We start from the raw sequence: 24,702 nt of genomic DNA, 5'->3' as shown, positions 1-24,702 counted from the left end.
CCCAGGGTTCACCCTCCCTTGTGCTCCATTCCTGAAACTTTAAAATGTCAGGGCTCTTTGGGAATCTGGATCCTCTGCCCAGATCTGCCTGTCTTTTAGTTCAGAACGAGTCCCAAGCTCCTGTACCTTCACAGCCCCACCCCACAAGAAAGCAACAAAACCATCTTGGTGAACACATTTACTTAATATGGGGGGTGGGGTATTGCTGTCTCTGTCAGTGTGTACGGGGTGGTAGGGAGACAACCAGAGGGACTTCTGCCCTGGAGTAAGAGGCTGTTCTGGACCCAGGCTGGGGGTGGGTGGGGAGCAGACTGATGGGACAGGGCAAGTATGTAAAGGGTGGAGGGTAGGTGAAGCTCTGCACACATCCTTGGGACCACAGTCCAGGCCCACCCAGTCACCAAAGCAAGAACCGAATAAATAAAGTGCAACCGTGGGGTTGGGAGAGAGGGAGAGGGAGGGCACCGGGCGCACCCACGCCCACAGCCCACATTCAGTGCTGCCAGGTCCAGCCCACCTCCTGGCCAGACCCTCTTGTCCAATCCCCCCATGTCTGTCCCTCCATGAGCCAGGCAGAGCCCCTGTTCAGCTACTGGAGGTAGCGATAAGCTTTAAAGCAGTGGTTGCCAGCATCGGCCACCACCACGTGTCCATCTGAGGTCAGTGCCAGGCCCTGGGGGCCATACAGTGGCTCTGCAGACGTGTTGATGTAGGACAGGAAGGAACCAGAGCTGTCGAATACCTGGAGAGTGAGTGGACAATGGAAAGAGAGGTGAGATCAGGCAGGTGGGAGGCATTTCCAGGGAGAGGGGGAGGGGTGCACAGAGCACAGCAGGTAGCCTCACCACCCAGCCATCCCAAAGCCTCACCTGGATGCGACTGTTGCCCCAGTCAGCCACGATGATGTTCCCGTTGGAGTCCACTGCTACTCCCGTGGGGGCGTTGAACTGCCCATTGCCCTCGCCATGGGAGCCAAACTTGAAGAGGAACTCACCGTCGGCACTGTACACCTGGCAGGGGAAAGGGCTGGGGGCTGGGGAAGTGGCCTCAGGCAGAGGGCAGGGCCTTAGAGGGGGCAGGGTCAAGCCCCAGGGCTGAGGACCCCCAGATCTGTAGCTCCAGCCCAGTTCTTCCCAGGCTTCACAGCCATGCTTACCACTGCCTACTGACTATCTCCAGGTAGTGTCCCTCGGACAGATCAAATCCAACAGCTCAACTTCCCCCGTGCTCTCTTTCTCAGTCATTCTCAACTCCACCTTCTCCCCTGCTTGATAACCAGGGAATTCACACAACCTGCTGATTCGATCTCAAATCTGCACCCCACTGTATATATTGCCACTGCAGTGGTCCTCAACATTTCCCATCTCGATTACTACAGAAGACCAATCTCCCTGACACTAGTCTCACCACAGCCAGAGTAATCTTTCTAAGATACAGGTCTGCGGGGCCCTGCAGCCTGCAGGACTTCAGTGACTCCCCACAGTTCTTGGGAAGAGAACAAGCCCCTTGAGACTCATTGGCACTTGAACCACTCCCCTCTTTAAACTCAGTCTGAACTACCTGTGGTTTCTCAAACACACGTAAGTGTTCCTCCCGCCAGTTCTTGGCTCCTCCTGTCCCCTTTGCCTGAAGTCCTCTCCTCCTCCTCTCCCTTCTGGTGAATTCCCCTGCTGCTTTAGGGGGTTCTCCATCACACCTGAATCAAATGCTTCTGCTATGCCCTCACACAGTTCCCTGCACTTCCCTACCACACAACTGTAACAAAATAACACACTGTGATATGCTACTTCACTTCTTCCCTGCTAGACCATTACTAAGAAGATAGACAGCGTATCTGCCTTGTTCATCTCTGTATCCCCTGCTTCCAGCATAGTGCCTGGGACAAAGCAGCCATGCCATAAATGTTTATTGTTCAAATGAATGATCTTAAGGTGGTAGCGGGGGAGGTGAGGCAGAGAGGGGTCTTGTCAAAGAGGAAAGGATGTTGGGACAGTGGTCATAGAAGGCAGGAGGACACTGACCTTCACCGAATGGTTATGGAAATCCGTCACTACAATTTCATTCTTGTTGTTCACAGCCACAAAATGGGGCCCTGAAAATACAAAGTGGTTTCTAAGGCAGTGAGCTGGGATACGGAGTGGGTTGGAGAAGAGTATCCAGGATGACAAAGTTAGGCTATTAGAAGAGGGCTGGGGCCTCAGAGGCTGACAGGTGTCTCTGGGATGATGGTACTAGGGTACAGTAAAGGGACGGGGGTCCTCTAAGGCCAAAGTATAGGAGGAGGGGTGGTTAAATCTGGGGTAACCAGGATAGCTCTCTGGGGCTGGCATATCAGAATAGATCTCTGAATTGTTCCCTAATACCTGCAAAGTGACGGTCGGTGGCCCCGCGGCCCCCAAAACGGCCAACCAGCTTCCCATTGGGTTGGAAGGTAAAGACGCAGCAAGACTTGTTGTCGACCACAATGATATGTCCGTTCCGGTCTACAGCCACGCCTTTGGGGCCCATGAGGCGGCCAGCTCCAATCTTGGTCTGGAGGAAGGGAATACCATTAGGTGCTTTATCCTGCCTTGTGGGGAGAGTAGTCCCAGCCTGACAATAAAGGAGAAGCTTGGGCTGGGGATGGACCATCCCAGGCCCTAACCACCATGCTCACCTCAGCTGGCCACCACTAGTGCAGAACACCAAGACCGTAGGCCTCTTACCTTGAATTTGCCCTCAGGGGAGAAGATGCTGACCCAGCGGTTGTCATAGTCTGCCACAATAATGTCTCCATTGGTGTCCACTGCCACACCTGTGGGGCGCTGCAGCTGCCCAGGTGAGCGCCCTCGGACCCCAAAGCGGAATTTGAACTGGCCTTCATTGGAGAAAACCTGGAGCAGAGGAGCAAGGGAAGGAGCGGGGAGGAGGGACGAGACTGTGGGCACAGAGGGAAGGGAGCAAGATCCTGAGGGAGGATACCCCCCCCAATCATTCAGCCATTCAACAAGCACTTACTGACACCATGCTGAGGGGTATAGAGAAGAATAAGACATAGCTGCAGACCTGAGGTGACATGCAGCACAGGCATGATGAGAGAGACTCTAGGAACATGATGTGACGGGGGAGGGTGGATGGCCAGGAAAGGCCCTGAGAAAGGACTATCTGGTTTCATGACCTAATAAGGATGCCAAGAGACAAACCATGCTGGCCAGGACAGGAAGAGGAAAGGCATTTTAAGTAGAGTGAACAGTATGTAAAAGGCACAGTGTCCAGGATGGGCACTGGTTGCCCAGGGTGGCTGGACTGCAGGGAGCACTCCCATGAATAGCAGAAGTAGGGTTTTATCCTGGGCGTAGTGAGGATTTACTGAACATTTCTGGGCAGGGGAGTGATAAGATGAGATTCACTTTTGTGGTATAACAAGAAATATACTTGGGCTTTGTCCCCAGTGCCTGGTGCAGAGCTCCTCAAACCCTTGGAATTTTCTGATTAATAAGAGTGTCTTTTGTCATTCACAAGGAGCCCCTTTTGAGCTTATGCTAATGGGGTGACTTAGGATGGGGCCCCTACACAGCTTCAGGATGGGGCTGGTCACCAGAAAGACCAAATCATTAAAGGGTTGGAACTTTCAGCCCTATCTACCAACCTCTGGGAAGAAGAGGGGAAGGCAGAGGTTTGATGTGCTCCCAGGTTGGTGCTGGGAGGGTGGCACGCCCCAGTTCTACAGGGACCAGAGTTTCCACACTAGAGACTCTTCTAGACCTCCCCATATGTACTTCTCCATCTGGCTGTTCATCTTTATCCTTTACAGTAAACTGATAGACATAATTAAATGTTCCTTTGAATTCTATGAGGCACTATAGCAAATTAATTAAACCTAAAGAGGGGGTCGTATGACCCTCCAATTTATATCTGGTCAGTCAGAAGCATAAGTAACAACTTGGACTTGAGACTGGCATCTGACATGGAGACTGTCTTATGGGAAGTGATACTATCTCTAGGTAGACAGAGTCAAAATCAGTTAAATTTGTAGGACACCTGGTCAGTGTCCACTGAGAGCTGCTTGCTGGTGTTGGAAAAAACACATGGGAGCTTTTAAGAAACAGTACTCTGGCTGCAGGGAGGAGTCCAAACTGGGCACTAGCTGGGCAGTCAGAGGTGTTGCACTGGTCCAGGTGAAAAGGGATGATAGCTTGTTGCAGGGCACTTGCTGGAGCAAAGATGGACTCAAGAGACATGGGAGGAAGACAATAAGACTTGGTAGTGGACAAGAAAGGGTGGGGTGGAGAACGAGGATGAGCATATCCAGGCTAAGAGGCTGGCAATGTAACCTTCTCTTAGACAGAGTGAACCTTCCAACCTTTCCCCCACTTTTACCTCCTCCCTTAGCTGCCCAACATGCTCAGGTCTCCCCATCCTAAGAGTACCTCCTTTAAAGTCCCTTTAAAGCTCCTTCCCTCCACAGCCAAACCTTCTTGTTTCTCCTTCACAGCCAAAACCACTCACTATACAAGCCTCACATGCTTTGCTCTGTTACATGCTCTAGGGACACAAGATGAGTCAGAGCCAGGAGCAGCCTTGGGGAACTCAAGTTCTGGGTCTTGCCCTGCTCTTCCATCTAGACCTGTTCCTTCCTTACTGGACTAGGCCCCCTGCCCCATCCCCACCTCTTAGACCTGAAGGGATGTTTGAACTGGTCCCCCCAGCCAACTTCAACTCCTCCTGATGTGGACTTGCAGCATGCCCTCAGCTGGCCGGTCAGCCCAATGGTTGGAGTCTGCCCTGGTCCCCTGTGGCAGGCCAGCTCTAGCCATCATGAGAGGCAGGCACCCTGAGCAGAAGAGCTGATGTCAGAGGGACTAAAAGGACCTGACAGATTAGCAGTGAGGCTGTGTGACCGGCCCCCGCCCACCTTCCCCACCAGTTTGAGCAGCTCAGTTTCCAGCTCAACACTGAGGCTTCGTGGTGGCGGGCGGTGGGGTGTCTAGCTCCTCCCTTCCGCTCTTATCCCACCTGTGACACATGGTCAACTCCTATTCATCTTGTGATTCTCAGAAATTTCCAGGTCACTTCCTCAGAGAAGTGTTTCAGGACCAACTCCAGGCCCTGAACCAATACACACAGGTAAAGGCAGGCCTCCACAACCTACACTTCATAGTTTTCCTGTGAACGACGGTCACTCCTGCAACTAACTGCTGAGTACCCTTATCTCCTAAGGAGGTAAGCCTCAGGTGAGACAGGGACTGGCTGCCTTTGCCGCTGCATTTGCACTCCTGGCACAGCAACGGGCACATGGAAGGCAGTCAATAAATGCATGAATTCCTCAGCTCGAGCTCACACAGAGCTGGGCATCTCCTCTCAGCTGCTGCACAGCCATCTCACGCTCCCCATGTGCAGATGGGAACTCACCAACTGATAGTTCGGCCTCCTCCTAAATGGCAGCACCCGCGACCCATTGCCCCAGGTCCTGCCATTCTTGATCCCCTCTTCTCCCTTGACATCTGAAAGCTCACCAAAACCTGCCATATTTGCTTTCTTAACATCCCTAATCCGCTGGTGCCTTAGTTTGGTCCCTGAGCTATACCATGGTTGCCCTTAGTAACTTCAGGATCTGAGTCTAGTGGGGTGGGGGGAGCAGAGAGACTAAAAAAATAAGACAACTAACCAGTGACTCTGATAAAGAATGAAAAGTGATACAGCAAAGGCTGAGGAAACTCAGAGAAGAATGTGATTAATATTCTGCCTGAAGAAAATGAGGAAGTTTCCACAGAAGAGTTGATAAAAATTTTTTATAAAGACTATTTTTTTAAAAGACTAAGACTATTACACAAGGATGTAATATATACAAATCAAATTTTTCATTCAAAAATCACAAAATGTTTTTTCTCTCCTGTCAGCTGATGCTGATTCGGCAAAACAAAGGGATCTACCTCAGCTGTCGCCATAGACAGTCCAAAGGAGGAAAAGTTCACAAGGCTATCAAACCTCATGAATGGGGAGGGGAGGCAACATCTATCTGGGAGCCTGAAAGACCCCAAAATAAAGGAAGCAGAAACTCAGCTCTGGAATCCAAGAGCCCACCTCCTAGCAATTATGAAATTAGGAGGCAGGTGGGGTAGGAGCGAGAAGGAAGGCTGTTGTAGGAGCAGCAGGTATCTGGAGAGGAGAGGGGGCCCCCCAAGGCCCTCCCTCTCAATTCCCCAGTCCCTCTTCAGGGAGACAAAGCAGCATACATCTTTGCGTGCATGTGAGCACCTGTGTGTGCACACCAGGGACAATTTCCCAAATCTCAGCCTTTTGGACAAAAAGCCATCCCTGGCATAAGGAGGAGAAAAGGAGTTGGAAGGTGGAAGGTGGGACTGAGTAGGGCCTCGGCACCACCCCTCCCACCCCACCCGATCCCTCCCTCACTGTCTAGGCTGGACTGAAATGTTTCCATGTGCTGCCCTGCACCTCTCCATTCCTCTGCCCTTAGGAATAGGGGAGGAGTAAAAGCAGGCTGGACAGGACCAGGAATATGGCCATGGAAGAGTTCCTGGCACCTTCAGCCTGCTAACATGGAAAGCAGGGGGTGGGAGCAGCTGACATTGAGGTGACAGACCTGTGGCAGGGGTACTCAGATAGGGTCAGGAAGAATTTTAAATTTATAGGTGTTGTGAAGCAAGGATCTTCAAAAGAAGTTTTGCCACCCGATAAAATGTTTTCAAGAACTGAAGTGCACGGTAGTTAGAAACAATCCAGAACAGGATAAAATCAAAATTCCACAGCATCCTCTCCGAAACTGTTTACAATGTGACCTCAGCTACTCAGCTCCTAATAGTAATCTATGTCCAGCTGCCTGGGATACTTCCAGCTCCCTTAACAACCCCCTCCAGCACTCTTCTACCTTCTGGCTTTTGTTTACAGTCTCCACCTGGACAATGATATTTTTAACAATACCTAATATTAGAAGGTTCACCAGGTGTCAGACACTGTGCATTAAGTCATTTTAATGCTCCCAGCAACTCCATGAGGTATTCTTTTCCTAATTTTACACGAGTTAACTGAAGCTCAGAGAGATCACGTGACTTGTCAGTAAGTGGTAGAGCTGGGATTCAAGCCCAGGTGTCCAGTTTCAGAGCCTGAGCTTTGAACTGCTGCTGTACCGTCTCCGAAGCCAGTGTCTGTCACTAGCCTCTGGGCTCAATACAAGGAAAAGAGAGAGAAAAGCATGCTTCCTGGCTTTAAGGAGCTCAAAGTGCAGTGAGGCCATGTCCACTTGTGTTGTGCAGCAGATGCTTTCATCAGGTATGTGAGGGACTGGGAGCACCAGGGACAGGACGACCTGTGAGGCTGCACTATAGTTTAGCGTCTAGAAAACACCTCTTTTCACAAGTTACCCCCATCTGACTGTCTAGCCAACCATATGTTTGCAGAGACCAGCAGAGACAAGATACACTCTGGAGCCAGGCTGGTACAATGAAAGGAAAGCAGGGAGCCTGCATCCAGACCACGTGGGGACAGGGCAGAAAGGAAGCCCCTCAGGTGAAGGATTAAACAGAGAGAAGTGTATGAAGAATGAACCAGATCTTTGGGGTCCATGAGCTTGTGTAGCCTGAGGCCCAGCCTGGGAGGTAGAGGCTGCAAGCATAGTAAAACCCGTGCCTAACCACTGAAGGGGCGGCACGATAGTGTTGCGACCAGTGGGAGTGGATAGCAAGTGGGGGCTGGTGAGGGATCGTGCTATGATTTACTGCTCTTAAAGTACTGGTACTATCTTCAAGGGCTGGTTCATCTTTCAAGAGGTGACCAGTACACTGTTTTTTCAGGAGGCTGTAGTTTGAGGACCTTTACTGGCATCACGGGAGAAGAGGAAAGGCGCTTACCTGGATACATTGGTTGTTACTGTCTGCTACCACTATCCGGCCGCTGCTAGCTGCCGACACTCCCTGTAAATTGGTGAATTCGCCCTTCTCTCTTCCTCGGCTGCCTGTGGGGAAGGCAGGGAGGGAAAACAAAACAGTTCGCTGAGGTCATTTAGAGTCACCTTCCCAATCTGCCCTGCCCAATACCCTGAGCCCAACCCATCTGGCTCCGCCCTCAGCCTTCTGTACCAACACGGAAGACAAGCTCGTCCTCAATGGGGTTGTCCTTCCGTTTGCCGCCCGTGCTGTACATGGAGCTGGGCCGACGCACGGCCTTCTGGCGCACGTGGCTGCCCGGGCCGCCGGGGGACTTGACACGGCGCTTGACGTCGTCTGGGGAAGGTGGCAAGTCCCCAGGACGCAGGGCACGCACGCGGAAGGGGCTGCCGCGCACCGGTTGTCCGTAGAGCAGCACTGAGAGGAGCAGCTCGCCTTCGGCGCGCGCGGTGTACACTAGCTCGTATGTGCCGTTCTTGTGGTCCACCACCGGCACAGGAAGGCGCGTGCCGTCGGGGCCGGTGATCTCTGCGCGCAGCTCGGCGCTGCCTGTGCGCACCAGCCTCCCGTCCTTGTCTTTGGTAGTGACGGTGAGCGAGGCGGGCTGGCCCACCAGCGCCTGGCGCAGGCCCTCGCCCGTCGCCACCGTCTCGTGTGCAGTAGCGCTCGTGGTGAGCAGCGCGCCAAGATTGAGCACCGACCGCCGCAGCCCGTCGACCTCGAGGACTAGTTCCAGCTGCGCGTTCTCGTGTGGCCGCTCCGGGAAGGCCTGGGCCGCCAACGCCGCCAGACGCTCTCGCATGTGCTTGCGCACTAGCAACACCTCCGGAGCCGAGCCCAGGCGCAGTGCCTGCTCAGCAAAGCTGCAGCTGCTGCCGATGTGTTCTTGACCCTGGCGCAGTGTGTCTAACTGGGTCTGCAACACCTGAGGAGGGGTTGGGGGAGGGTTGGGTGCGCACACTGGCACCGAAAGGGTCTCTGTGATTCCTCATGACCTTACAGTACTATAGCATGAAGGAAATGCAAGAGGGTGAGTATGGACAAGGAACACAGATACCGCGGTACCTATGGGGCCAGGTCAGGGGGCAGAAAGTATAGTATGGGGGAAGGGGTGCCCAGGTATGGAAAGCATGGTGGCAGTAAGGCCATCTCACAACGGATGGTGGTAGGGAAGGGTGAACAGACGCACCTTCTGCTTGGCCCCACAGATGGCCTCCAGGTCGCTAACCAGAGCCTGCTTGCGCTGCTGCAGTGCTTGCTCCAGGTCCTCGAAGGCTGCACTGATCTGGGCTAGGGCCTCTGCTTTGCGCTCCTGCAGCTGCTGGCTGATGCCCCCCACTAAGGCGATAGCTGCGGACAGTTGTGGCAGTCTAGGGAGGGGAAACATCTCTTAACCAGGGTTGCCTGAGGATGGCTTCACCAAACCATTCCTTCTCAGGGCAGAATCTACTGTGTTGTCCAGGAGATCCCCTCCCCAACACCTCCCTGCCCTCCAGAACAGTTTTATTTCTAGCATCCCCAGCGTCCCGCAGCCCAGATTTCCCCCCCTCCCCCGCTCCTACCGGCCGCGCACCGCCTCGAGCTGGCGCTGCAGGGCCGCCTTGTGCTGCTCCACCACATCTCGCAGCAGCACGGTGCCATGCTCCCGGTGCTCCCCGGCGCGGCACTCGCCACACATGGCAGTTTCGCAGGCCTCACAGTAAAACTCCATCGTCTGGCGGCAAAAACGCTCCAGTCAAGCAATGGCTAGACACCAAACTGCTTTGCCTCCTCCCCTCCTGCTCTGCCCTTCTTGCCCTTCACCTTCCAGGTGCGTTCCCTACCTGGATCACTTATCCAGAGAGACACCCTCTCACCCACAGCCACTTGGCCCCTCCCACAACCGCTCCTCACCCTCCACCCCAAGTCCTGGCCTCACTGGGCCTGCTTGGGCCCACCTTGCCTTCATGGTTGGGGCAGGAGAGGGGGCGGCCAGCCACTGCGCTGAGGGGGTGGGGGTCCTCCGGGTCGTGGGCCCCATCAGGTGCCTGCTGCATCGCCTCCATGAGGCTGCTGATGAAGAAGTTGTTCTGCAGTGCTGAGACACCCTGCTCGGGGAGGATGGATGTCTGCCGACACACCGGACATGACAGCGTCAGGCTCTGGGCAGGTATGTAGTTCTGGAGGCATCTGGCCAGGGAGGAGGGGGAGTCAAAGAAAGGAGGAGTGGGCAAAATCAGTGCACCCCTCCTCGTGCCTTCCAGGAATGCCAATTCTCCTCACAGATATATACTTCATTCTGTAATCTATCTGATTAGCACACATGTCTTGTTCTGCCAACAGGTGTGAAAGGCCTCACCTTTCACTACTGAGTAAAACACAACCCTGATCTCTCTCAGAAGAGCAGACAGATCTGCATTCCTCACACTGCACAAATACAGGCTCACCTTTCACAGGTGTTTACAAACCATTCTCATAGAAAATGTGCAACTAGCCCCTCCTCCCATTAACTCATTAAACATTTACTGACTGCCTACTCTTGCCAAATCTGGGCCAAGCTCTGGCGATAAGTAGATAAACCACAGTACCCATCTCTAAAATATTTCCAAGTTGAGAGAGGAAAAAAAGTCACAGTAAGAATTTATAGAAGTAAATAGTATAGTGGTAAGGGCATGGCAACTCACAGCCAACTCGCAGCCTGGAATTCAGCTGCTGGGTTCAACTCCTAGGTGGGTCATCTATGAGACCCCTGCTAAATGACATACCTTTTATGAGCCAAGGATCCTTCCTTTGTAAAATGGAGGCAGCACAGACTTCACAGGGTATTGGAGGGAGGATTAAATGTGAATTGCTCACATGCCAGCTCACAGCACTATATATTGTAGGGTATTAGTATTATTTATTATTAACATAAAGAATACTGTACATGCAATAATAAGGAAATGTGTAGAAGGGGCATCTGGCCCTGGGAGGGGTTGCTGTGGACAGAAAAGCCAGAAAAAGCATCAGAGGATTTAAGCTAAATCGTCCTGGATAAGTCAATGTTAGCCTAACGAAAGAAAAGTACAGGGAGAAGAGGAAGGGTGTTCCAGACCCAGAAGGTGGCCAGAAACTGCATCATGTAAGTAAGGAAGCAGTGTGAGGTGGCTGGAGATCGAGTTTGAGGCAAGAAGCGGTAAAAGAAGTCCGGAGAGAGAAGCATAGAAGGTCACATGGGCCACATTAGGAGGTTAGAAATTATCCCAGGGACACCTGGGTGGTTCAGTTGGTTAAGCATCTGCCTTCAGCTCAGGTCATGATCCCAGTATCCAGTTATTCTGGGATTGATCCCTGCTTTGGGCTGCCTGCTCAGAGGGGAGTCTGCTTTCCCCCTTCCCTCTGCCTCTGCCCCTTCCCCTGCTCATGCATACTCTCTATCTCTCGCTCTAATAAGTAAAATATTAAAAAAAAGAAAAAAAGAGAAAATATCCCAATAGCAATAGGGAACACCAGGAGCATGGTACAGCCAGGTTTATGTTCTATTATCTTCATTGCCTCCGAGAAGGATGAATGTGAATGTGATGAGACAGCATACAGCATCATCATCATCGTCACTGTCATCCAGTTACTGTTTATTAAGTACTATGTGACAGGTCCTGTGCTTTATGCTTTATGTTTATGTTAATGGACTCAAAAAGGGAAAGCTGTCCAAGGTAACAAAGCCAGTGAGCACTGGAGTCTGGATTCAAATCCAAGGCAAAACATGTGCTTAGCCAAGATACTCTTGCAATAGTCTTGTAAGAGATCTTGCAGTAGATGAGAAAAACCCGGAATTAGGCAGTAGCAATGTAGACTATGAACTGGAACAAATTTGAGAAGTATTTAAGAAGTACAGCAGTAGGAGGTGTTAGGTCTGAGAAGATATAGGGAGTGAAAGATGAGTCTTGGTTGACTCCCAGATTCCTAGCTTAGATGACTGAGTGGATGGTGCTGACAGTCACTAAGATGAAAAATACAGAAAGAGGAATGGCTTATAAAGGCATTCAGCTTTGACCTGGCTAAGTTTATTGGAACAGTGGTACATCCAAGTAGTAGGGGCCCAGAAGACAGCTGGGGAAAAGGCAAGGAGAGATGGGGATGGCATTGACATCGAGGTAGCTTCTGTAGCCACAGGAGAGGATGAGATCAGCCCAAAAGGCGTGTTCAGTGAGAAAAGCAGGATAGAGCAAATATGGAATGAGAGCAAAGAGGAACCAGCAGAGAGGTAGGAGGAGAGACACTGACAAGACAGTAAAGTGGGTAGTGCGTTTCTAGAAGGAGGGAAGGATCAGTGATCAGTGTCAAAGTGGCTGAGGAGTCAGGGAAGGTAAGGACTGGAAAGAGGCTCCCTGAATTTGGCCGATGTGAGAGTACTTTTGTTGGTAAGGAAAACTGGGGGCAGGGGATAGGGAGTACCAGGAAAAGGAAAGCTTGACTGCTGCTGGTTGAAAACTGAATGAGAGGATGGGAGTTTGAGACAAAAGGGGCTTGAGGGACTGCATGGCAGCTATCAAGGAACAAGGAGCCTTGGGCACGTTTATCAGTTGCACAGCTAGGAGAGGAGACATAGAACCAAGAAGAAGCATGGGCAGGGCTCTGGGAGGGGGTAATGGCTCCGAATGGCCTGAGGAGGAGAAGTGGACCCCATTCTCTGAGTGGGGGAAGGGGGAAAGGGAGAGCACAGGGGTGAAGTTACAGAAGATCCCTCGGTTGCTTCAGGCAAGATCAGCTGCTAAGAGTGAAGGAGGGGTTCAGAAGACTGGTGAGGGCTGGGATTAGTCACTGAAGGGAGGAGGAGAGGAAGCTTTCTAGAAACACACAGCCCCTGGCTGTGTTTGGAGACCACGAATCTATGGAGGGAAGATCTTCATGGTGCACACTTTCCTATATCCCCAGTCTCTTAATGTTCTCTACACCTCTGGATCTGCATTAATTAAGTTTTATTTATTTAACAAACATTATGTGCCAGGCACAATTCTAAGTGCTTCACAAATATTAACTTATTTGTGACCTAGTTTTTCCAGCAGTTGTCTCAAGTAGAAAGTGGTTTCGTCTCATACTCCACATTCCTTAGGTCCAGAAGGTGGGGTTGAGTCTTCCCCACCCACCCTGCAGCTGGAACATTTCTGTTCTTCTTCAGCTCTTTGGAAGCTCATGCCTTCTGTCTATACCACTCTCCTGTTACTATCTTCAGTTGCTATCATGGTTGCTGAAGTGGCTGAAGACTTTCTTCTGACTCACTCTCTTCTGTTACTGCTGACCCCCAACACTGTCCCTCCCCCACCATATACATACACTCCTGCCATCACTCTCAGGGGCTCTGACATCTACGAGGTGATCCATCCAGCATCAGGATCTCAATTCCTTGACCTCCTCAAACCCAGTGATCTCTTCCTCCACTTCACCTCAGCTGTCCCTTCTCATGCTCTCCAGACCTCCCTTTTCTCATCGCCAGTCACTGCATCAACCCTGAAATCTGAATTTCAGCCATTAAAATCTGTCCCCCTGCAGTTCTGCCCAGCTCACTGAATCTGGGGTTTCCCCAGCAAAATACCTGAGAACTCATCAAGACCTCATTCCTACATGTTCAGCACACCTGGCTTCCACTACCTTCCTAACTGGTTTCCTCTTTCCATTCTTGCTCCTCTGTAATCCATTCTCCAACACAGCAGCCAGAGGGAGCTTTAAAATCTAATTCATGTCACGTTAATCCCTTGCCCAAAACAAAAACAAAAGCCCTCCTCCAATTGTTTTCCATTGCGTTTATAATAAAATCTAAACAGTTTTCTAAAACCACCAAGTTCCTCAATGAACTGTCCTGGCGCTTTTAGACTTTACTTCATTCTCCTCAGTCAGCCACATTCATTTCTTTTGATCTCTGAACGTGCCCAGATTACCCCTTCCTGAAGGCCTTGGCATGGGTTTTTCCCATTGCCTGGAACAATCTGCAAGTCTGTCTCCTCAACCTCAGGCCTCAGGTCAAATGTCACCTCCTCAGGGAAGCCTTCCCTGATGACTCTATGCAGAATAGCCCCTGGCCCAACCACCCCCACTCAATCCTTGCTTACTTTCTACAAAGCGCTTAGCACAGGCTACAACTCTCCCGTTCAGTAATTTTTTTTTTTCAAAGATTTTATTTATTTATCAGAGAGAGAGAGAGAGGGGGAGAGAGCAAGCACAGGCAGACAGAATGGCAGGCAGAGGCAGAGGGAGAAGCAGGCTCCCTGCTGAGCAAGGAGCCCGATGTGGGACTCGATCCCAGGACGCTGGGATCATGACCTGAGCCGAAGGCAGCTGCTTAACCAACTGAGCCACCCAGGCGTCCCTCCCGTTCAGTTATTTGCTTGCTTACTGTCAGTCACCCCCCACTAAGGCATAAGCTCTTAGAGAGCAGGGACCAAGAGATAAATGAGTAGTAGTTAACAGGGAAGGCCCTGCAGTCAAAACTGGATTCAGACCTCAGCTGTCTACTTACTGTGGAGCCTCAGAAACAATTCTTACTCACTGACTCTGAAGCCTAGTTTACTCCCCTCTAAAATGGGGATAATAAAGTATCTATTGTGAGGATTAAGGGATTCAGCACATATCTATCACTTAGCCAGACCCCGGCAAATAGTAAGCAATCGATACACTGTTGCTACTGGTATCATCATTTCTCGGGCACTGATTTTTTCCAGGACTGCTCAGTGATCTGGGCCTGAGGAGGAGGAAGTGCAGAGATGTTCAATTACAGTTGTGATCCGGGGTTGAGCATCTGCTGCAGGGGTTCAGAAAAGAGCAAAGACCCGAGGGAACTGTGGCATGGTCACATAGGTCACAGAGATGGTCAGCCTGGCACGGGTAGGAAAGGATGGAGCTGGCAGCTGGGAGAAGGAGCAGTTGAGGTGGCGGGACGTCTAAACCTAGTCAAAGCTGGTATAGTGGCACCGGGGTAATGGGATCCAGGAGTGGGATACCAGAGTTTATGACCACAGAAGCGATATTGTTCTGGATGATGGCAAGATCCAGGCATCCGGAAGTGGTATGGAGGATGCGTCTGGAAAAACAGTTGAGAACCAAGAGGCCTAAATGAATAGTGAAATCACCCAGGTTGATGGAAGATCCTGGAAGAAGCCAGAAGGCTGGAACTGCTTACAGTTGATGACAGGGGGGAGAGCAGCAGAGCTGACATTTTAAAGAGCAGTGGGGCTGGAAAGGAAGTGTGTCCCCGTGGCAGAGGCAGCTTTCCATGAAGGCAGAAGGCAGCGGGAAGGCTTGGGTGGAGGCAATGGTACGAAGACCCCAGGACCAGAGGTTTCCTGGGGCCCTCAGAGTAAAGGTAAAATTCTCTGACAGGTCTAAAAGCCCCCTGTGGTGTGGGCCTCACATGCCGCTGCAACTTCACCCCAACCATGTCAGTCACACTGCTCTGCTCCCACCTCACCAGGTTTCCTCCAGGCCCCCTTACCTGACACATTCCCTCAGGCCACATGCCTGTCCATGTTCTTCCTTCTGCATAGAAGGCTCCTACCACTCCCTTCACTAGTTAAGTCACCAACTTCATTTAGTGCATACTCCAGGTTGCCCCTCAGGGAAACCTTCCCTCCTTCTCCGAACTGTGACAGACCTTAGCTAAACTCTCATAGCTTAGCACTTTATTTGCAGCCTTATAAAGGGGGTGATATTTATCTATAGTCTGGCTATATGATCATTTGATTACTATCTTTCCCCTTTAACTACACTGAAAGCTCTTTAAGAGCAAGTATGACATCTGTCTGCTTATCATACCCCATGCCTGGGATAGTCTGGCACATAGTAGATGCTCAATAAACAAATACTGGCTAAAAGCCTAAAGGTGGGAAGTAGCTGCCTTTCACTCAGTGCCTCAGGACAACCATGAAGACAAGCAGGGAAGGACAGACTGTCAATCATCCTCCCACTGCTGACAAACTCTTCAGGTGCTGCCACTCATGGATGACCTCTCTGTCTGATGTCTCTGGCAGTGTTGAAAGCTGCTTGAGGTTTGGGAAGGGGCAGGGACTGTGGTCCAGTGTTAGCAGCTTCTGGTCCTCTCATACATCCTTGCACCAAAAGTTCATCTCCAGCAGGTTGGGGTACATCTGCTGCCCTATGTGTGCCTACATTTCCCTCCCTCCTGCACTTTCACATGTGCCACCCCCATCCCAGGCGGGCCTGCAAGGACTTCATACCTCCCCCTCACACATACACACATACACACACCCCTCACCTCTCACAAAAGGTATGCAGGCAAGGCAGAACCTTGGGGCATCGGTAGCGATCCAGGCAGATGCTGCACACCAGGAACTGCTTGTCCATCGGCTGGACCTCTGGGCCAGGGCTGTCCTCCCTCTTCGCCATGGTGCCCACAGACGGTTCCCACCACTCACAGCAGCCTGTGTACAGAGAGATGGTCAGCTCCAGGGAGGCCCACACTTCCTCTCCCCACCTGAGCCCCACCACTCAAATCCCCTGCAGAGAACCAACTCCATTTCTTCCCTGCCAGAGGTAGGATGGGCAGTGACCAGAAAGCAACAGGGTGAAGTAGGTGGACTGAGGGGCCTCTGAGCATGGTGCTCTGGTTAAAACCACAGATGTAGGCTTAGATTGGGTTTGAAACCCAGCTCAGCCTCTAACAAGGTATGTGACCTCAGACAATCCATATAACCTCTCTGAGCCTCAGTTTCAAACGGATGTTTTGAGAATCTGCAATAGTGTATGTTGAGTGCACAGTACAGAGATGCCCACTTTTAGTGACACACCCATCCTTCACTTCCTCTGCCCTCCCCAAATCCTCCTCCAGGAGACCCTCTTCCTGGAGGGTCTCCCCTAACTACCTGTGGCTCTTCTACTTATGCTCTCAGCACACCTGTCTGGGATCATATTCAATCAGAATTCTAGTCAGTATCAGGTCTGGCGGAGTCTGCCTCTGGAATATCTTCTCCCCTTTTCTCCAAGCACATAGCTACTGCCCTCAGTCAGGTTGCCACCAAGTCTCTCCTGCGATACAGCGGCAGCCTCCTAATTGGTATCCTTGTCTCCTTGCTTGTGTCTCTCATCTAACCCCCTGGCAGCTGGACTGATGCTCCTAAAACACAGGTTCCACCTTGTCGCCTACCCCCTGTTAAAACCCTTCAGTGGTTCTCCACTGTCCAGAAGACAAAGTCCAGACTCCTCAGATTGGCCAACAAGGCTTAGCTTTGTCTGGCCCATACCTCCCTCTACTACCTCATGTCTCATTATTCTGTGATCAGTCACATTGGTTTCTCTTCAGTTCCTGGAAAACTTGTTCTCTTTTGCTTCTGGCAAGTCACATATTCTGTTCTCTTTGCCTGAGATCTTCTTCCAAGTCCCCATTTACCTGCTGGCTCCCACTCATCTTTTAGGTCCCCACATAAATGTTACTTCCTCCAGAAGGTCCTCTCTGATTTCCTGAAGTCTGGGTTAGGTATTCCACTTTTAGGTCCCTCCATACTCTGTATTTCCTCTATTCTAGCCTGGATATGCTATACTGTAATTTTCTCATTACTTCTCTTCTTCCTTCACTGCAGGCAGAGTTCTTTTTTTTTTTTTTTTTTACAGAGAGAGAGATAACAAGCAGGCAGAGAGGCAGAGGCAGGTAGAGGGAGGGGGGAAGCAGGCTCCCCGCCGAGCAGAAAGCCAGAGGCAGGGCTCGATCCCAGGACCCTGGGATCGTGACCTGAGCCAAAGGCAGAGGCTTAACCCACTGAGCCACCCAGGTGCCCTGAAAGCAGAGTTCTTAAAGGCAGGCATTATATCTTATTTTTTAATTCCTAACACTCAGCATGGAGCCTGACATAAGGATTGATCCATATTTATTGAATTGATTCCATAATTCAACAAATATTTAATTAAGTGTCTACTTTGTGCAGGTGATGGGGATAGAGTGATAAACAAAACATATGGTTACTGTCCTTGTGGTGGGGAGTGGTAACATATATTTTATTTTATTGTTTATTTTTTAAAAGATTTATTTATCTTAGAGAGAGAGTATGTGTACCAGCAGGAGAGCAGGAGGGGCAGAGGGAGAGAGAGAACCCAAGCAGACTCCATTCTGAGTAAGGAGCCAGATGTGGGGCCCGATCCCACAACCATGAGATCATGACCTGAGCTGAAACCAAGTGTCAGACACTTAACTGACTATGCCACCCAGGTGTCCCGACGTATATTTTAAAAGCAAATAAACAAATACGTACTTATACATTGTGGGGGAGGAGAGTGCTAAAAAGAAGAAAGGCTCCTATGAGAAACAACACTTTTTTGTTTGGGTGATCAGAGAGGGCCTCTCCAACCAGGTAACTTTTAAGTTGAGCTCTGAAGAATGGAAGGAAAATGGTAGAGATGAGGGTGGGGGCATCAAGGAGTGAGGTGGGGGAAATCATTCTGGGCTGAAGGAACAGCGGGAATGGAAGTTCTTAGGCAGAAGGCTCACTGAGAACTTGAAAGGACCATGCAGTCAGTGCAAAGTGAATAAAAGGCAAGAGGTGAGTCTGGGAAGGTAGGATGAAACGAGTCACCAAGAACCTTGATGTTCAATATTGGGACTTTATACTAATTGGGGGTGGGAGGATGGCATGGTGTAATTTACAAAAAAAAAAAAAAAATAAATTAAAAAGCTCCTCTGGTAGCTATGGGGATTAGGTGGAACCAGATTGGAGGCAGGGAGACCAGTTAGGAAGCTGCCTCAGTTCTTCCTGTCAGATGATGCTGGGTATTAGCAGAGATATAGGCAAAAGGGTAGACTTATTTGAAAAATATTCATGAGGTTGAATCAAAAAGACATCATGATGGATTGGGTGTGAAAAGAAAAAGGGAATGCCGATCATGAATGACTCCCAGGTTCCCACTTGAGCACGTGGTGGGCCATGCCCAGAGACTATGAAAGGTGAGGAACTGATGTGGGGCATTCTGTTTTCAGCAAGCAAAGTTTGAGGCGCTGTATGATATCCAGGTAGAGATGTCAAGTAAGAAACAGAATATAAGCTGGGTAGAACAGAATCTGGCTGGCTACCGATTCGGAAGCATTGGCACATTAATGGCATTAAAGCAATGAGAATGGATGAGTCTACCTAGGGACAGAGAGTGCAGGGCAAAGGAGAACCCAAAGGAGTGGAAGAAAACCAGGAGTCCATGGACCCAAATAAATCCAAGGAAGAGAGTGATTCAAGAAATAAGGGATGATGGAGGCAAATGAAGACGGGAAAGCCCACCAGGTCTGGCTGTGGTGGCCCAGCAGGGGCAGCAGCGGGGCTGTAGGGGATGAGTGATGAATGGAGACGAAGACACTAACAATATTGGCTGTAGACAGTTCATGAGAGAAATGTGGCCATGAAGGGAGGCAGAAAGACAGCTGGACTCCTTCAAAACACGCCATGGCTAGAATCTGGTAACCACTATCTGTGCCCAGCTAGATGCACCATAGGCTCTGTAAAGACAATGAGTGAGTGAATGAACAAACAAACGTGTGGGGGCCAGTCCAGAACCTTCTCCAGGTATGGGGAGGAGCAGAAGAAGAGCTGAACTGCATATGTCTTATGTTTGTGTAAGGGTGGGCATGAGTAGAAATAGGATAGGAATGGCATCCCTGAGAGCATCCTCTCCTGATGCAAGCACTGGCATTCTGAGGTTCTCCAGGTAGACCTAACAGCAGAACAACACAGCAGGAGGAGGACAGACTGAGGGTTGGTGGAAGGAACAGGAGGCTGGAGCTAAGCTGAGGCTCTATCTGGTGAAGGGGAGGGCTTGGGAGGAAGAGTAGGAGTGGTCTACTGGGCCCTGCTAGGGCAGCTGGATACCAGGCTCCGCCTCACTCCAAACCCAAGGGGCTCTCCCAGCTTGTCACACAGGGGCGGGGACTGGGCTACATCCAAGGACGGACAGCTCCTCCCTCCCTTCCCCTTCCTGCTTCAGTTCCCCACCCAGTCTTGCTGGGCATGCAATCGCAGAGGCCATCCCCCAGCCTGAATCACTAAGATTCCCTTCTTCTCTTGGGCTCCTACTCCCACCTCTCCATCCCATCATGTCCTGGAGATCTGGCCCCAAGGTCCTATAGGTGATGGTTTAGGTGGACTGATTTTCACAGAGCAAATTTGGAGGATCTTGAACTCAGGACTGAGAGTTCACCCTCCTTCCTCAGGCTGCCTACTGTCATCCCTACATCCCTTATTCCACCCATTTTTTATGGCTCAGTTCTAAAGGCACCTCATTTCCACATACAGCATTCACTCAACACCACTGCTAGAACGGGGAATACAAGGATAAATAGTCTCAGTGCAGCCTCCATGGGCTGTACACTCTTAAGAGATTACTACAAGGCAATGTGGAAGGGTCTGTGGGGGAAGCATGGGTTGCTACAGGAGCAGAGAGGTCACCTAACCTAGAGCTGGGTCAGGGGAGAGGGGTTACTGAAGGTTGGGGGTCAAGAGAGTTCTCCTGAAGAAAGTGTCATTTACGCTGAGAGCTCCAGGATGAGGAAGAGTTACAGAGCATGGTACTTTCTACTTCAGGAGCCTGAATCACACACTGACAGAAGAGGGCTAAGAAATGAAATGGAATGATAGGCAGGAGCTAGATCACACAATGTTTTGTTGGCCTTATTAAGGAGTTTAGACTTACTCTTCCCTGTTTGGGGAGTAAGCCTTTATTCAAAGAGCAAGGGAAACTTTGGGGTGGGGGGCTGGAGGGTGGGAGGGTTGCGGGGGTAGAGAGGGTTAAAGTATGAAGTGATAGAGCCATAAGAGTCACTTTTTGACTGCTGTGTGAAAAGTAGTTTAAAAGGGTCACCAGGGGAAAGGTGAGACTGCATGATATTCCACAGGAGGGGTGATGGTGGCCTTGACTAGGGGAGTAGCAAAGGGGAGGTAGAGAGAAGTAGATTTCATAGAGCAGAATCAACAGAACTTGATGACTGGTCGGTGGAATGTGAAGAATAGAGAAGAAAGAATTGGAGATGACTCCTTGTGTTCTGGCTTGGAAGAGGAGCAGCTGGATGAAGGGATGAAAAGTTCAGTGTTTTCGTGAGATAAATCTGAGGTGCCTATGGAGCATGTGAATGGAGAGGTCCGGCTGCCAACGGGAAAGGTAGGCCAGAGCCTGGGAAAGAGGTCAGCCTGGAGACAGGGACTTGGGAGTCACTGGTGTAGAGATGGTGCCTAGAGCCATGGAATTGGCTGACATGACCCAGGCAGCATAAGGAAAGAAGGGAGAGCCTGTGACTGTGCCCTGAGGAACCTTAAAATTTAAGGGAGAGGCCCAGGAAACAAAGCTTGCTTGCAAATAAATTGAAAAGGTGTGGCTCGAGAGGCAGGAGAAACCGGGAAGGAGAAATATTGTCAAGACCAAGGGAGAAAAAGTTTCATGAATAAGGGAACAACCTTCATTGTGAAATGCTGCAGAGAGGCACTAGGATCTAAAGCAGAAGAAAGCTGTCTTTAACTCTAGGGAGCATGGTTTCCAGAGGCTGGAGGAGAGGAAGCCAGATCCAGAGGGCTGAGAAGGAAGTTGATTGTGAGCAAATGAAGAAAGTCAGTGCTGACTCCATTAGATCCTTGACATCTGCAAAGGATATGTTTCAAGGCTTTTCAGTTTCTCCAAATTCTCACACAGCATCCAGTTTCCTCCAACACTTCCTCCTACAACCTCATGAGAGTCCCAGGACACATGATTTACACAGCTGTGGCTAGAGGTAGGTGACCAAGGCATTGTTAGAAAATGATGCAAGAGGTCAGTATGGCTCACTTACTTCTTAAAATGACTCAGTCCTGTATACTAACCCCCAAGTGTATTTGATCATTTGAGACCTCAGCAAAATGACAATGACTGCAGGTTACAGTTTCAGGGGTTTCTCTGGAACAGAAAAATCCCTGGAGGAGGAAAAGTCCTGAATGCCAAGGAATACTTTAAGTCAGATTGACTAGGAAGGAAAGTGATGAAATTCACGGTGCTTTCTCCCCCACCACTGCCAGAGTGAGCAAGTGGATGAACCGTCCAATCAGCTGATTAGCCTAGCAAACAATCAGACTGCCCTGGGCATACTCTGGACCAGGCTCTTCACCTGGGAACTGGAGACACAAAGCAGAGACAGATGTACACCATGCCCCTCACAAGTTCTCAGACTAGTGTGGGAAAGAGACATGGAAATATACAACCGTAATGTGTTGTCATGATACTGACATATTCAAACTGTTGCGGCTGAAAAAAGAAGGAAATCTCTAACTCTAAAGGTGGTGGAGGAGAATAAAGGGGGCTTCCAGAGGAAGGGATATATGAACTGAGTCTTGCAGGAGCTTGACAGGTACATTGGGAAAACAGTGAGTAAAGGAACAGAAGCATGAAAAAATTAAGAAACATGGACCAGTTGGGGCAAGAGAGCAAGACTCAAAAGGGCAGAGGTTGTACTAGGTGTGTTCATGATTCACTTGCTAGGGGTTCTCCACCTGCCCATTCCTTAAATGTCTAATTCCCCAGGGCTTTGGTCAAGGGCCTCTTCTCTTAGTTTCATACTCTGCCTGGGAAATCTCATCATCTCCCACGGTTTCAGTTACCATCCACTTGACTTGCAAAGCCTTATCTCCTTTGCAGAAAACTTTTTTGAACACCAGGCCCGTCTATCCAACCATATCTTGGACATCTCTACATGGATGATGCACAGAGATTAGTCTAAAACTGATTTCATCTTCCCTTAACCTACTCTTTCTGCTGGTATTTCTCCTCTCAATAAAACATACCACTACCTACCTGGCCACGTGAGCCAGAACCCTGTGAATCTTCTCAATTCTTTTTGTTCTTTTACCTTTCAGATACTAGCTATGACTATATTCTTGATTCTGCCTCTAAAATGTAACCAAGTAAAAGGTCACGAGATTTAGGAAATAGCCTTGACTCTGTCACTAATCTCACTACTGCAAGGTAAGACTCTGGGCAAGTTCCTACTCCATCCCCTTACTTATATATTGGGATTGGAGGGGGGGGTCTTTTTGTTCCCCAAATCTGTGTTTCCCAAGGTTCTCTTTCCAGCCAAAGGTCCCTACAGACTGTATTATGTGCCATGATTAAATCCCACCTTGGGGATTTGATTGCTGGTTTCCACAGTAAGACTAGGTGTGTTAGAGGATCGTTGTAGTTGCCTCTCACCTCCCTTCCAAAACAAATGTTTGCTAAGTTTAGGGCACCCATGACACTCTCTTTGGGCACCCTCTACTCTAGCCATATGGTTTTGCTCTGTTTTTCTGAACATGGACTGTGGGCCTTTGCTTAAGCTCTTCTCTCAGCAAGAATGCCATTGTCCCCTAAGTGGCTGAGGCAGCACCTGGCACACAGAGGGTGCTCCGTATATGTTGGTGACAGGAGAGCCATGTTTAAATCACTGCAGTTCCCTCTCACCAGACAGAGAGGCAAAAGCAGAGTCAATAACAAGACAAGTAAACAAAGTTCCAAGGAAAAAGACATCTACTTAACATAAAAAAGCTCTTCTACAGCATAAGGTAGTTCAGTGCTCTGTCACTGGAGGCATGCAAGCCAAGAGAGGCAGGGCACCTGTCAGGCCTGCAGCTCTGATTCCAATTCTGCAGCAAATCAGAGCCCTACTTAGGGGATGAATGGGCACTGGTGAGCTGGACAGACAAACAGGGAAAGACCCGTGAAAAAGACCTCTGCACCCACTCCAACCTCGCAGATCTCATCTTCCTACTGGAGCTAGTTGTGGGTTTATGCTGTCCACATCAGAGACCCCCACACCAGGAACAAGCCCAGAACCTGCCTTCAGTCAGACCGACCTCCCTGGGGTGCAGCCTGCCCCCCCAACCTGCAACCATCTGTCCCTGCAGGTTTGCAGCCCAGGATCTGAAGCCAAGTCCAGAAGGGAGGCGGCTAGAACCAGGGAGGGGCCTGGGGTCCTCCAGGCGGGGCCCAGGCTGAAGGGGAATCAAAGGGGTCCTTTCCTACAACAAGCAGCCCCCGGATGAGGCTTCCTGTCCAGAGAGCAGTGCCAGAGGAGGAAAAGAGTGTCCTCCACCCGGGCTGGTGGGCTTCTGGGTGCCTAAGGAGGATGAAGGGGGTGGGGGAGCCAGGGGTGGAAGTATCTGCACCAGGGAGAAAGGAACCCCTCAGACGAGCTGGGCCACAAGATTGCAGAGTCCCATTCAGCAACCCCACCCGCCACACCACCAACACCCTCGGCCGAAGCGTTCGACACCCTCCACCACCATACACAAGCCCCCAAACCTCGAGCTCCTCCAAGGAACCATCACCCATCCACCCGCGCCTCCCCCCTCAAACATGGACCTCACGTGAGCAGCCACAGCCCGAAGAATCCCCCCACTGCTCTCACGGACACGGACACGCCTCACGTGGACAGAGACAGACAGAGCTTTCGAAAAGCATCTGTGCCCCCACCCACAGACACTCGGACAGACACACCGCCGTTCGGACTTGGACCCGGAGCCAGGCAGACAGGGATACAAACGCACCCCTGGGGGCCGCCCGTCGCACTCACCGCGGCGGAGCAGGATGGGAGGACCAAGGCCCAGACTGCGGCCACTCGGAGCGGCCCGCGGCGCTGCCCCCACTGCCAGCGCCCGTCCACCCGGCCCTGCCCGCGGCGCCGCCCCACGTCCCGCGCCTCCGCCTGTCCCCGCGCCGGCGCCGCCGCCGGACCCGCCGCACAGGCCGGAGGGAGGGGCCGGGGCGGGGCTGCGGACCAGCCGGGGGAGGGGGTGGCTCGGGTGCTGAAGACCCACCCACGCCCCGCCCGCCGCGGCGGAGGCCCCGCCCGCCTCCACCCCACCCTCCCGGCTCCCCCAACCCC

General features: G+C 51.0%; 1 protein-coding gene across 2 annotated transcripts; it reads right to left on the bottom strand.

Moving 5' to 3' along the window:
- Positions 1-484: 484 nt before the first annotated feature.
- On the bottom strand, positions 485-24,525 carry TRIM3 (tripartite motif containing 3). 2 transcript variants are annotated; one of them, XM_059409279.1, is made up of 12 exons: positions 24,365-24,525; positions 16,108-16,273; positions 9,821-10,052; positions 9,446-9,597; positions 9,073-9,253; positions 8,076-8,808; positions 7,848-7,951; positions 2,706-2,873; positions 2,364-2,532; positions 2,022-2,092; positions 870-1,010; positions 485-742 (listed from the first exon to the last, which is right to left on the bottom strand). In XM_059409279.1, exons 2-12 carry the CDS (start codon positions 16,236-16,238, stop codon positions 590-592), a joined length of 2,235 nt encoding a protein of 744 aa, XP_059265262.1. In that variant the 5' UTR covers positions 16,239-16,273; positions 24,365-24,525; the 3' UTR covers positions 485-589. The 2 variants fall into 2 exon arrangements, with proteins under 2 accessions (XP_059265262.1, XP_059265255.1); XM_059409272.1 differs by having other exon boundaries at positions 24,391-24,525.
- Positions 24,526-24,702: the final 177 nt, after the last annotated feature.

The sequence above is a fragment of the Mustela nigripes genome, chromosome 1, assembly GCF_022355385.1.
Source record: "Mustela nigripes isolate SB6536 chromosome 1, MUSNIG.SB6536, whole genome shotgun sequence".
Classification (NCBI taxonomy): Eukaryota; Metazoa; Chordata; class Mammalia; order Carnivora; family Mustelidae; genus Mustela; species Mustela nigripes.
This window is presented reverse-complemented; position numbering and strand designations above follow the sequence as displayed.